The 14,897-nt window shown below is 36.5% G+C and overlaps 1 protein-coding gene across 1 annotated transcript; it reads left to right on the forward strand.

Annotated features, from left to right (window-relative positions):
* The first annotated feature begins 285 nt into the window (after positions 1-285).
* Positions 286-13,453, forward strand: LOC121652464 (glutathione hydrolase-like YwrD proenzyme). Its single transcript, XM_042005213.1, has 12 exons — positions 286-458; positions 851-1,004; positions 1,106-1,259; positions 3,719-3,925; positions 7,808-7,960; positions 8,035-8,125; positions 8,703-8,874; positions 9,703-9,859; positions 10,806-10,988; positions 11,254-11,338; positions 11,562-11,657; positions 12,430-13,453. Exons 1-12 carry the CDS (start codon positions 359-361, stop codon positions 12,573-12,575), a joined length of 1,698 nt encoding a protein of 565 aa, XP_041861147.1. The 5' UTR covers positions 286-358; the 3' UTR covers positions 12,576-13,453.
* The last annotated feature ends 1,444 nt before the right edge of the window (positions 13,454-14,897 follow it).

Raw genomic sequence — 14,897 nt, forward strand, 5'->3', positions numbered from 1 at the left:
TTAATTTAATTTAATTTTAATCATCAAAATGTAACGGAGCATTAAGGTATTTTCTAATATATCATGGCTAAAACTTACTGTCATGGTTTAAAAAAAACTCGATTAAAAATGTAATCATAATTGCTTTAACTGAGGCAACACTAGAAAAACAATTAAAGCCGTATGTGTTTATTTCTCTCATAAACTTTGCTTTCACCGCTTCTAACTGTATGAGCCCATCGATGTAATCAGTTATCTCTCTGTTTCCTTTCAGTCAAACACAATCAATAGCCGAGTAATAGATCGTTTGAAGTTAAATAAAATTTTATCTAATCAGTTTGCCCCATTCTTCCCCGTCGCTGCTGGAAGTTACAGCGGAATGGGCACCGAATTCACTTTCTCCTCTCGTCGCTCGCCTGTGGTGTGTTTGCACGGCTGTGTGGCGTCCAGTCAACCGCTTGCTTCTACTGTGGGACTGGGTGAGTGTTAACTCTGTCAGAGCTGCCATGAACATCACAGCCACTCCACATTTATGCATCTGTAGACTAAAATGGATTAAACTAAACTCCTGCACACGAATGCATTCTCTACCAAGGTCAGTCCAGAAATAAACATTATCTGCATCTCTTTTTCACGTGTGTGTGTCTGTGTGTGTGTGTGTGTGTGTATACAGATTTTTAATTTATCTTTATTGAGAATTGAGAATTTCTGTCCAACTCTCCCTTAAGAGACAGAAACAAACAACTGAATGCATTTAAACAGAAAAGCTCTGTTGAAGAAATTGTGTATAGAAGTGTACAGTAACACAAAATGTAAGGGGTCGAATGTGATTTAAAAATTGATGCTTATGGTCATGGATGTTTATGTCCAGATGTTCTAAAGCGTGGTGGCAATGCTGCAGATGCTGCAGTTGCCATAGCAGCAGCTCTGGCTGTAACTGAGCCATGTAGCACCGGAATTGGTGGTGATGCCTTCTGCCTGTTCTACAATGGAAACACTGGAGAGATCAGAGGGATTAATGGCAGGTGGGGACTCTTTTCCACTTTTATTCTTTCTCCTTGATACATTACCAAGTTATTATTTGAACCCCTTTTTTTCTTCTCCTTCCTCTTCTTTTTTCATTTAGTGGTCGTTCACCTCAAGCTCAGACCCTGGACTTTCTGGAAAGACGGGGTTACACTGCAGAAGCTCCTCCTTCGGCTTTTGATGCTTTGAATATCACAGTACCAGGGGCCCCGGCATGCTGGTGTGACACTGTTGAGCTGTTTGGAAGCCAGAAGGTTTGTCTCTTTTTTTTGTTGTGTCGTTAGAGATTGTACTGCTCTGATTTATGAGATAAAGTTTTTATCTCATCACATTAATGTGATTTAAATGATAAAGTCTCTATGATACAGTGTAATAAGATTGCATTAGATGAAGTAACTACAGCACTTTTTGCTGAATATTTTTTTGAGCAACAGGAGTTTGAATACAGCAGACACATCGCAGCCTTGTGTAAGTGTGGTCAGATTGTTGTTGCAGAACAGCTGTGTTTTTCTTAGACATATCAACTCAATTTTATTTACATAGCACCTTTCAAACACAACAGTATCAAAAAGTGCTTTTCAAAACGCAAGAAAGATCAACAGATGCTTTTATAAGTAATTTAAAAATAGAAAGTAATACACAGCAATCAAAGCAGAGATGAGTAATAATAATAATAATAATAATAATAATAATAAATGCATTATCTGCATCCTGGCCTAGACCTCAACATCCTTCGAACCACTAGTAGGCCAGCACTTTGGGAGCAAAGTGCTCTTTTGGACAAGACAAGACCATTATCAGAGGTCCTAAGGCGGTCTTTTGTTACTTTGACTAATGTAGTTTAAGTGCTGTAGTTTAATCTGAATCCAGAGTTAGATAATTTGGAAGGTTGGATGCAGGTCTGTAATTGTCTAGAACATTTTGATCAAGAGTGGACTTTTTGAGCAATGGTTTAGTGACAGCAAATTTTAAACCTTTGGTGCTTGTTGATAAAGACCGATCGATCTGGTTGAGTACAGAGGTGTTGATAGGAGGTTGAATATCTTTAAACACGGTTGTTGGGATGGCTTCTAGGCAAGTTGATGATTTGGAGGCACTGACTCAGCAATTGTTTGGATTTTAGCTCTGACTGACAAGATTTTGTAAACAAAAAAAATCATTTAAATCATTACAACTAGGCAGTGAGTGAATACTGTGTTTAAGACTGCAATGATATTTAGTCACCCTGGACACAGAGGACTTAATAGAAACTTAGTTTATATGAGTTTCTCTCATCATCTTGCCTTAACCTCATGTTTTCTAAAAGGTTAAAGGAACAGTGTTTAGGAAGACTGTTGAAGGTAAAGATTTGCATTATTTGACCCTGCTTTTCCTCTTTTTAAACTGAAATATTTTCTCCAAGCTTGCACTTTCTATGTTATAAATTAAAAAAAAAGTTTGCCACTAAAACTGTCTCCAGCAGTTTATAAATCTATTGTTGAACTACAATCAAAATCATAAGATGTAATTAAATAAAGATAACAATGCTACGGCTAAAGCTGAGGTTTTACTTTAGAATTTAATTTTATTTATCTTTTAAGGCAAAAAAGCAGCTAGTTGCTGCAGCTTTCTTGTCTGTGCTGGATTATGGAGATTTGCTGTATATGAACGCATCTGTTCAAAGTCCTTGAATGGTTGACACCGTTTATCATGCCTATCTGAGATTTATTACAAATTTAATATGTCGACACACCACTGTGATTTCTACTCTCGAGCTGGATGGCCTGCTCTGGCCATCTGAAGCATCTGTCACTGGTACACCTTCATTTATAATTCTCTGCTTGGTTTACTGCCTAGAGAAGTGGTGGCTCTTATTCTATTAAATTACATTGGGCGTTTTAGGAGGAAGAGCAGTCGCCTTCCAACCAGAAGGTCGGTGGACTGATTCCAGGTTTTCCCTGACTACATGTTGAAGTAACCCCACTTTACCTCTCGATGTGCTTATCGGAATATTGGGTGTGTGTGTGAATGGGTGAATTTGATATGTATTTTAAAGCGCTTTGAGTGGTCAAGCTGACTGGAAAAGTGCTATATAAGTACAAGTCTATTTACCATTTACATGATCACATATGCTCAGTTGTTGCTTTCTGTTTCTGAATTAGGTAAAAAGTCTTTTTTGTTCATTCTGCACCTTCTGCTTGGAACACATTGCAGAAAGACTGGAAACTGAGTTAGTTGCATGAAGCGCTTTTAAATCCAAACTGAGATTTCTTGAGACTGACTCCACAGCATGCACTTGTTTTTTGTAATTTGCTTGTAAAAGTAATTTTCTTTTTTTTATTGTCTTTTGTGTGTTTTAACTGAGTACCTTAACTGTGTTTTTGTATTTGCTGCTGCCTATCTTGAGCCAGGACTCCCTTGTAAAAGGTTTTTAATCTCAATGGGATTTTTTTTCTGGTTAAATAATGGTTAAAAAAAGTAGGTTATACATATTGATTGAAACTAGGCAAAGATAAAAAGTTGATGAGACTTCGGTTAATTCTTTGTGTCCCACACTCGCAGATTGCAAACGAATAAACAAACTGATTTATTGGGGAGGAAACTCTTCAAACAAAATTGCAAATTAGTTTTAGTCTCATGCGTTTCTTATTGACACAGTGACTCACCCTCCTGCTGAAACTACTTAATGGTGTTTCCTGTTACAGATATCTGTTTCCTCTGACTGCTTCCCTAGTTGACCTTGCAAGATGTCTTGAATGGGGCGGTGGAGCTGGCAGAGGTGGGGTTTCCTGTGGCCGAGGTAACAGCTCATCACTGGGCAAACTGGGTGGCTGCTCTGCAGGATTCTGGGAAGGATCTAGGTGAAGACTTGCTGATTGGTGGCCATGCACCCAAGTGTGGACAAGTATTCAAAAACACTGCACTGGCTCAAACACTGAAGGTAAATCATTAAACCAAGTGATTTTTCTTTTTCTGACAGAAACATGGTTAACAGAAGACACAAGTGCTACAGTTTTTAATGAAACAGCACCCCCTCATTTTAGTTTTATGAATAAATGTCGAAACGGGAGGAAAGGGGGAGGAGAAGCTGCCTTATTTAAAGATTCATTCCAGTGTAAAGAGATTTCATTTGCTGATTTTACTTCTTTTGAGTATCTTAGTTTTATTTTAAAAGGCCTTCCTAAAATCCTATTTCTAATCATCTACAGACGTCCAGGACACTGTGTAAATTTTATTGATGAATTTTCTGAATTATTGTCGGTTATCTCTACTGATTTTAACCATTTCATCTTAACTGGGGATTTTAACATTCACATAGGTAACATGACGGATGGTAATGTCAAGGAATTTTCTTCCATATTGGACATGTTTGGTTTGTGGCAGCATGTAAAAGAACCGACCCACATTCGAGGTCACATTCTGGACCTGGTTATTTCAAAGGGTGTTGATATTTCTTCTGTTGTGGTCACTGACTTGGCCTTGTCTGACCATTTTTGTATTTTGTTTGATTTACTGATCACTCAGAATGTCCAAACAACCTGCTCCTCGGTTAGGAAGGGGTACATTAATGAAAGAACAAGTGCTAAGTTTGTGGAGGCCAAAGCTATGTTACCAACAACCAGTGCAGAGTCAGTTGATGGACTCCTGGATCATTTTAATCTGAAAGTCTTGAATGTAATGGATGCTGTTGCACCGATAAGAATCAAGAGCAACTTTGATCAAACAGAAAACACCATGGAGAAACACCACTGTGGTTACCAGCCTAAAAAGAGAATGCAGAAAAACTGAGCAAAAATGGCGGAAAAATAAACTTCAAATTCACTATGAGCTGTACAAACAAAGCCTGCGTAACTATAACAATGAGCTGTGCAAGGCCAGAGAGCTGCATTTATCTGAAATGATTAGCAGGAATGTCAACAATTCTCGCACTTTGTTTGCTATGATTGAAAGACTTACAAATCCTCCTAAACAGATAAGCCCAGAGCTCCTTTCCACTGAGAAATGCAACCAATTTGCAAACTTTTTTAGCCAAAAAATTAAAACAATTAGGCAAAATATTAATTCCACACAGTCACACAAGAAAAGTAGTTTGTGTCTAAAACCCGGAAATAATTCTGATGTTATGTCGCAATTTAAAACGGTTGATTTAAAAATCCTACAAGAAACAGTTTGGCATTTGAAATCAACAACATGCACTCTGGACATGATACCATCCGACTTTTTAAAAACAGTTTTTACCTCAGTAGAAAGTGATCTCCTACTGATAGTTAACAGCTCACTGGCATCCGGCATTTTTCCCAAGTCACTAAAGATAGCTGCTATTAAGCCACTCCTAAAGAAAAGGACTCTAGATGCCTCTATAATGAACAACTATAGACCTGTCTCTAACCTCTCTTTTATTTCCAAGATTATTGAGAAAGTTGCATTTCACCAGCTTAATGACTTTTTAAATGAAAGTGGAAATCCTGATAAATTTTAGTCCGACTTTCGACCTCATCACAGCACTGAAACAGCTCTGGTCAAAGTGTTAAATGACATTAGGTTGAATACTGATTCTGGTCAAGTATCAGTCCTGGTTCTGTTGGATCTCAGTGCTGCGTTTGACACTGTAGATCACAGAATCCTGTTGCATAGGCTGGAAAACTGGGTTGGACTTTCTGGAGCTGTTCTCAACTGGTTCAGGTCCTATTTAGAAGGCCGGAGTTATTTTGTTACGATCGGCAGCTATGAATCTGAGCGAGTGGCCATGACTTGTGGAGTCCCCCAGGGGTCAGTCCTTGGACCTCTCCTGTTCAACTTGTATATGCTCCCTTTGGGTCAAATATTACAGAACTATAGCATTAATTATCAAAGTTATGCAGATGATACCCAACTTTATGTGTCTCTGTCACCAGATGACTGCAGTCCAGTAGACTTATTGTGTCAGTGTCTGGAGCAAATAAACACCTGGATGAAGGAGAATTTTCTAAAATTAAATGAAGACAAAACTGAGATTATTCTGTTTGGTAGCAAAGAGAAGAGGGTCAGCGTTGGTAAACACCTGGAGACTCGGGCTCTTAAAATCACTGACCAAGTTCGTAACCTTGGAGTGTTGATAGACTCAGACCTGACTTTCAGCAGCCACATCAAAGCTGTCACTAGGACAGCTTTTTACCAGCTCAGAATCATCAACAGAATTAAAAGTTTAGTCTCCCAGAAAGACCAAGAGAAACTCATCCATGCATTCATCTCCAGTAGGCGGGATTACTGTAATGGTCTTTTAACAGGACTTCCTAAAAAGAGCATTAAACATCTGCAGCTCATCCAAAATGCTGCTGCTAGAGTTTTAACCAGGACTAAGAGATCTGAACACATCACACCAGTTTTGAAATCTTTACACTGGTTTCCAGTCAGTCACAGAATAGATTTTAAAACCCTTCTGCTTGTTTACAAATCCCAGAATGGTTTAGGCCCAGAATACATCTGTGATATGTTCAGAGAATATAAACCTAGCAGAGCTCTTAGATCCAAAGACTCTGGTCAACTAGTCCAGACCAGAGTCCAGACTAAACATGGAGAAGCAGCATTTAGCTGTTATGCTGCAAACAAGTGGAACAAACTGCCAGTGGAGATTAAACTTTCACCAAATGTAGACATTTTTAAATCCAGGTTAAAAACATTTCTTTTCTCATGCGCCTATGCATGAAATCTGCACGGAAACTTTTTAACTTATCTTGCTTTTAATCATTTTAATGTAATTTATTATTTTATTGTCTTTCCCCTCACTGAAATTTTATTTCTTGCATTTTATCTGTTTTAATGTTTTATGTAAAGCACTTTGAATGGTCTTGTACATGAAATGTGCTATACAAATAAATTTGCCTTGCCTTGCCTTGCCTAAAGAGCCAAACAAAAAAACAAAAAAACAAAACAAAACCACACAAATGCTTATGCAAGGAGTGTATTCCAGTCATTCAGACCTACGTAGAAAACACTGCTTTCCATGTGGCACCTTTATGTTTTACATTTAATCTGATATAATTAAATCCTGTTACAGGTCATTTATACAGGTCAGGTCATTTTTTTATTTAAAGTATTTAAATGAATACATCCCAAATCAGAATTTTACAGAGCTATAAAAAATAATTATTATACCATTTTATGTTTATATTTAAATAGTTTACAAAAACGAATTAGAACTTAAGACAATTATTTAAAATACAGTTTTGTTGTTAATACTGAATTACTTTAAATCTAATTCTCTAAATACTCATATTTCTTTTACCTTGTATGAACCTTTAACCATGATTGTGTGCATCAGTGTGAGTAAGGTGATATTTATAAAACTAACCTCATAACCTTCCTGTGAGTGAGATTTCACTGAAACTATGGCTGAGGTCACTGGGAGTGTGTTGGCTTGTCTGATTATGTATGAGAATTAAAGCATGCACAGATCAATACTTTATTGTATTAAATATATCAAACCCTCAGTCATTTCTAATATACTAATTCAGGAAAATTGTCAGTAGATCCAGGACAGCTCTTTATACACACTTTCACATACACACAGACACACACACACACACACACACATACACACACACATGTTCCCGAGGCAGTAGAAAAAATAGTAATGACCTCAGCCTAAGTGATAGGTGGTCATTCCTCTATGATGATGGTGTGTGACTCCCTAATCATACATTCACACATACTGAACATACAAACGCTTGACTTGTAGCAATAGCAATCTTACTAATCACAATATTTTAAAAGTTTCTTGAGCTTTCTTTATTTATTGATTGAAACACTACCTAAACTGAAACATAAATGGATGTATCAACAGGATATTGGAGAAAATGGCAAACCAGCTTTCTATCAGGGCAGAGTGGCCCAAGCCATCGTTGATGTCATCAACCAAAATGGAGGGGTTATGACTTTAGATGACCTCATCAGCCACAACAGTGAGGTCATCACCCCTATAAGCACAGAGTACAAGGTCAGCAAGCAGAGACGCTTATCATGTCTGTGTTTTAATAAGATGGTCAGCAAAATGAATGACTGTGTGTTCAGGGTGTGCGTCTGTGGGAACTTCCTCCAAACAGTCAGGGACTGGCTGCGTTGCTCCTGCTCAACATCCTGGAAAATTTTCCTCAACTCAAAGGTAATGACAGAGACACTGCAAGAATGCCACAGAGGTAAAATACACAGCTTCTCAAATGTTCTGCAGAAGTGTGTTCGCAGAAGGGAATGCACCAAATTTCACAGAAAATTTCCACAAAACCTATGTAGAGTAAAACAAGCCCAATGTCGCCTACAGAGGAAAATTGGCTTCTGTTAATAGTGCGTTCAGAATGATCAGAGAATATATTGCTCCTGGAGGCTGGTCCCAGGGCTAAAAGCAGCTCAGGAACAGTTTTAGGACCACAGCATGAAGCCCAAATTATTGAAGCTCCACAAACTCCCCAGATCCCAGTCTTTATGAGAATCTACAGAGGTTCCACCCTGCAACTCACAGGACCCAAAGGATTCTCCGATAATACAACATGATGATGGGCACTACAGAACTCCAGGAGGAAGAGGAATTACGTGATATTGCCAAACATGATTTAAATGATGCAAGTGATCCATACACATTCTTTTCTTTGGGAAAAAAGACATTTAATTAATAAGATGTGAAAAGCTTAAGAAAGAATTATGGAATTTAATGTGCACTAATAGAATTGCCTTTGTGTGTGTAGCTGTAGGCCATAACAGCTCTGACTACATCCATGTATTGGTGGAGGCAGTGCGGTTGGCACTAACAGATACTTTACGTTACCTGGGCGACCCAGACCATGTGAACATCCCTCTGGAAACCTTACTGGACAAGAGCTATAGCCACCAGCGAGCGCAAGACATCAGCATGAACAGGTGTGTGTTTCTGTTTGTGTGCACGTACCAGCATGTGCCAGCCGTTCTGTGTTGACTTTAGATATGACTGTCGACTTTTACTTCCCCTGACCTTAACACTCATCCCTTTATGTCTCATCGCTCACAAAAACACGGTGTGGGGCTGTATATTTAGGCAGCAGTGTGTATTTAATGTTCAGTACTGTGGACTTTGAGCTGTAAGTATCTGTTTTAGAACAAATAGACAGACAATAAATGTATAAAACAACATAATAATTAGCTAACATGCATTCATGACTACGCAGACATATACATGGACAAACATATTTTGTTGCGTTAATTCCTTATGACATTTAAATTCTTTTAAGTTCTAAAAAAATGACTTTTTATCACTGCGCTGGACTGTATGTAACTGTGACGTTTAACACAGAGGCATACATTAATTCCAGCTCTTTTATTGCTTTCTCAACATCACACTTAACTCAGTCCTACTACCAGCTGTTTTCCCAGCTTTCTCATGGTTTCTGTGTTTACATGCTCATAACAAATAAGGCAAGTGAAAGAAATGAAGTAAAAACAGGAAATTAGAGATCAGATTTACTGCACTGCAATAATGTACTTATTACAAGTTCAATGAAAAGCCGCCTGTAAGTGTTTGAATACAGGAAAGCCCCATTTTCCTTTAATGTTTTAGGCAACAGCTGCTGCACAATACATGTGATTTTTATATTTGTTTTGTTTTCTTTTGACATAGTAATTCTACCTCTCACTTAAACTGCACATTCATTATAAACCCATGATATAAATTTATTTAATTGTTAATTAATATCTTTCTTTTTGAATCTGTAGGGCTATGGAGCATGTGGAGCCTGGTCCAGTCACAGGAAGTGACACAGTCTATTTCTGTGTGATTGACAGTCAGGGAAACGCATGTTCATTTGTCAACAGCACCTACATGGGCTTCGGGACTGGGCTTGTCCCAAAAGGCTGTGGATTCTCCCTACAGGTTTTAAAGCTCAAAGATTATGTATTTATGTACATGTGATTAGGATTTTACACCTTCTCCTCTGAACGTCCAGGTGTATAAAATGTTAATGATTTACAGCTGCAGAAATATCTTTCATATTGAATTTATTATAATTATAGACATAAATGACCACTACCAGCTGAGTTTCTCTCCTTGTATCTCCATGATGTTCAGCTTTATTAAATGATCTGTATTCATACAGCGCTTTTCTGTACCTGGAATGATGCCCAAATTACTGTAAATTATACTTCACATTCACCCATGCGCACACGCATTCACACACTAAACAGTCTACTGTCAGTAAGGATGAGAAAGTAAAAGATTAATAGATTTATTTTTTTATTAAATTAGCAAATTAAGTTAGTAGTTTTTTACTAGAACTCTCAGCTCATGTATGCACAGATCATTAGCTGCTCTCCACAACCGATTTAAAATCTGATTGTTACTTTCAAGCTGTAGCACCCCAGCTATGTAAAACCAATCCCTTGTTCTTTGTTATACTGATTATTTCAATTTATTTAAGAAACAACAGAAAACATTTTTATGGGGACAAGCTTTTAGTTAGGAAGGTTTTTTTATGTCATTTACTGCCTTTTATTGTTCTTATTGTTTATTATACTTACTTACATGCTAGTCTTATTATGAATGAAAAGTTGCATGTTTTGCATATTATCCTGTTTTGCATGATTCACCACTTTACAGGAGCACGAAATAATGGCTTGCTTGGTTTGTGTGTATATTTTTGTAGTGATGAGTCTACACAGACACATTTCCGTAATTCACTAATAGTATGTAAAGAACATTAGTTTCATATAACAACTTTTTCCAGACTGTGTTCAGAGATATTAAAACAGAAAAGAATAGGGAAAGAGTTTCTTCTGTGCTCCATCAGAAGGTGATGATGAAGGCTTTTTCCCTCTCATAGAATCGTGGTGCCAGCTTCTCTCTGTGTCGTGACCATGTTAACTGCATTGCTGGGGGGAAGCGGCCATATCACACCATAATACCTGCACTCCTCACTGACTCTGAAACCAGCTTGAAGAATCCGCAACTCCTCGCCGTGCTCGGGGTGATGGGGGCTTTTATGCAACCACAGGGCCACATTCAGGTCTGCAGTGACCAACACTTACAGACAGAAGTAGAGCATTACATGCAGGAAATTTTCTTAGAAATTTATGACACACTTATTTCTGACTTTTCTTCCACTTTAATGTTTAAACTATATTTTATGGTCTGTCAAGATTTTTACTTTGACCGACATGGTTTTTACTGAAAAGTACCCAAATTAACTTAAACATACCTTTTGTGTATCTAGCTTAGCCTTATGTTTGTACTGTTTTTTTAACAATGAGTGATTTTGATCTTGTTTTTAGGTGTTGTTGAACATGATGGAGTTTGGGATGAATCCCCAGCAGGCTCTGGATGCACCAAGAGTCTTTGTGCAGTATGACCACAAGGGTATGCTTGATTTCATTCACACATCTGCAAATACACAATTCAACACATCAAAAGGCCTGTTTTTATTAACAATGAAAACTGCATCTGTGGACTTTATTACATGTTAATTCTGTGTTGTAACATAATGTGCCTCATTATCTGATCTGAGGCCAGAGTATTGTGAGAAAAACATTGATTTGAAAGATCTAAAAATGTTATTCTATGTGATAATGTGTCGTTTTAGCTGATCAGTGGTTGATTAATTTGGAGGAGGGGATCAACCAGGAGGTAGCTGAGGAGCTGAGAAGAAGAGGCCACAAAGTCAACTGGCCAGTCACAGGTACATAGATTATACGTGCAATTACTTGTTTTCAATTCCTCCTTAGTCATTTTTAGTTTTTTTGTTTCTTTAAAAGAACATAACCCAACAAAAACATATTAAAACACTTTTTTTAGCTACAGTTGTTGCTTTCATGCTTTTGAATCTTGACAAATTTCTCAATATATAACTCACTCAAATGAAAATGTCATAACTGTTTTATTGATGTATTAAATCACATCACTAAAACAACTTGTTGCCACACATGAGTGGCATTATACCGCAGTTTATAAAACATGTAGCGTTCTGTTGCAAACAGGATGTTTGTTTTTGTTCTACTTCTCTTTCCAGAGTAGAAATACAGAAGCTGGACTGTTTTAATAATAATGTTATGTGTTTAACAAGCATTAAAGGTTCAATATCTCTACAATCTGCTGTGACATACCTACTTTTATTAATCGATGAGGACCAGCACACCACTGTCATTCATTCATGGAGGGATTTCCTATTCTTTACTGCATGCAACATCGATGCTTCAATCATGTGCATATTTAGAATGAACGGTAGCACCTGATGCTAAGTGTGTCTATCTTCCTTGGTGCCAACCTCCTGTCTTCATATCTTCTGTGTGTTACATCTGTTTTAAGGCTGTAACTAGTAAAACTATCACACACTTATCTCACAATGTCAACATGTTAATGAGATAGGATATTTTTGTTAGACTTCATAAAACTATGTAGATAAAAGAGGGAAAATATCCTTTTTTTTAGTATACTTTTCTATTCACGCACAGGCCACCAGAGGTCTCAGTTTGGGAGGGGACAGATCATCACAGTGGGCGACTGGTGGAATCCATCTGTCACTCAAGCTGATTGTCCATCCAGGGTGCTTTGGGCAGGATCAGACCCCAGAGCAGATGGATGTGCTCAAGGATACTAGTAACATAATAAATGATACTTTAGATAGCTATTTGAAGACAAATGTCTCCTCAATCCACTTGTTTTGCTGTAAAATCCTTGATTCTTTTCTTTTGATTTTGTAATTCATCAAAGTGATTTTAATGTTGGTTGATATCTAGCAAATAGTCAGACTTATCAACGTTTTAATAGCAACTTGTACCGATATGAAGTGCCTTATTTCATCACTTCATTAGTTGTTCTTGTTTTATGTTTACAGTTCACACACTTTTTCTAGATGTAATCTGTTATACACATCAGAAACAGAACAAGACATCAGCTTATTATTATTACTGTATGAACAAAATAGTTTCTGGATTATTGTTTTTGATTGACTAGCTGCTACTACAGATTATTAAAAGCTAATGCTCTGTCAGCTTTTAAATTTGGAGCAACAAATTGGATAAATACTTCCAGTATTTTCATGCAATTATATAGTTTGCCAGAAATGGATTTATATATGATTTTTGTTTTTTATAGAATGACTGACTTAAATTTTTACTCTTCAGAACATTAGGATAAATGATTTACATTTAGATACGTTAGTAATAATAATAGGAAGCAAAGACAAAGCTTTATTTAAATAAATTTAGCAAAAGTTATAAACACTTTTAAATTTGGAGAAATATTTGAAATCTGTATTACAGATGATTGGCAATAGAAATATACTTAATTTCTTCACAATGACTTTACATAAATGCCAAATAAATTTCTCAAATATTTGCTTTGTTTGTTTAAGTTGTTTGAATACCCTGTTCCTAAATAATTATTCGATTTATGCAGCTTTAACTCTTTTATATAAATAATAATGCAAAAATTTCTTTTACAAATTCAGTATTTACTTGGTCAACAGCTGGCATATGATTGCCTGTTGAAGCTTATAGTTTTCAAAGGGTTTGTTTGGCTGGACTGAGTCTATCCCAATAAATCTATTCTATTCTATTCTATTCTACAGTCATTTAGCAGATGCTTTTATCCAAAGCGACTTACATTTGAGAGTAAGAACAACACAAGCATGAATTCAAAGAAGATGGGACATCATAATTAAGTGATAGTCAGACTGCTTTGAGTCCAGCTGTTTTTATATTTCTGTATAAAACTGTTAGGGTAAAAAAATATAATACATGCAGTTTCTGCCTTAAGCTACAAAACTGGGTCACTTCCCTATTGAATCCCATGGCAAAGTGACCCCAAACTTTTGAACGGTAGTGTATATATATATATATATATATATATATATGTATACACACACTCATGAAGCATAAGTTTTGACAAAACAACTGAGTTAGTAAACAACTTGTTAACCACGTGCACCCTGATAAACTAACATTTCCCACATGAGCACAAATCTGTTGATGTTGGACTTTATTACAGTGTTGATCTCCTTACAGTTCCCAACTCACACTGGTACCACACATTTACACCCTTAAAGAGCCACGAGGGCTGTTGCCCAAATGCTCCATGTTTTATATAATCTGCCTTCATCAATAGAGCTCTTTAGACACGCTCATTAATTTTCTGTTCCAGCTTACATTGCAGTTTATCTGGATGTAATGCATTCCACTTCTAACAAACATTAAGAAACCCTGGTCCTTCAATGGCATTTGAAATATAAACTAACAACAACAACAAAAAAAGAAATTATAAGAAAAAGAATTTTTTTTATATAATTTGTAGAATACTATCGGTTTATGTCACGTTGGTATTGTTGCAAAATACCTGTAGATGTTATAACTTGAAATAAAGTTGCATGCTCTTCAGAGTTGGTAAAAAAAAATAACACTTACAATTTTTTGGGTGTCTAGAATTTCTGTCATTGACCTGTGAAATATAAACAATTTAATCATTATCATCATTTAGTATTGAGGTTTGTTACAAAGTAAAGGAACAAAAAAGTTCTCAATATATTTACTTTTAGTTTTGTTTACTTTTATTTGCCAGGGACGATACACTTAAAACATTCATCTCAGAGAAGAAACGATGCATTATACCAGATACCAGTGTACCCAGTTGCTAATTTCCACCTGTAGTCCCAAAACAGGTAAACAAATACAGTTAGATTTAAGTACAACTAATTTATTTTATCAATTTTTCTTTTTTTTGTGTGTGTGTGTAGATGATTTTTTAAAAGGGCTTTGAATTAATTTCTTTGGGTGTCTGGTGCTTTGATTTAATTAACAAATTGACCAGACCACACATTAAAGTCTGAATAAATATCTTGTGTCCCAGCAAAATGGTAGCCCCTTTATAATCCATAAACCTGCTCATTAGATTAACTTTCATCAAGAGAAAGTAAAACAAATCA

The sequence above is a fragment of the Melanotaenia boesemani genome, chromosome 14 (genome assembly GCF_017639745.1).
Source record: "Melanotaenia boesemani isolate fMelBoe1 chromosome 14, fMelBoe1.pri, whole genome shotgun sequence".
Classification (NCBI taxonomy): Eukaryota; Metazoa; Chordata; class Actinopteri; order Atheriniformes; family Melanotaeniidae; genus Melanotaenia; species Melanotaenia boesemani.

Excerpts from the sequence above, each read along its gene's own strand:
- LOC121652464 (XM_042005213.1), top strand. The coding sequence starts at position 359 with ATGGGCACCGAATTCACTTTCTCCTCTCGTCGCTCGCCTGTGGTGTGT. Across the intron at positions 459-850 it reads TGCTTCTACTGTGGGACTGG|ATGTTCTAAAGCGTGGTGGC; the intron begins GTGAGTGTTAAC and ends GTTTATGTCCAG. Across the intron at positions 11,658-12,429 it reads AGTCAACTGGCCAGTCACAG|GCCACCAGAGGTCTCAGTTT; the intron begins GTACATAGATTA and ends ATTCACGCACAG.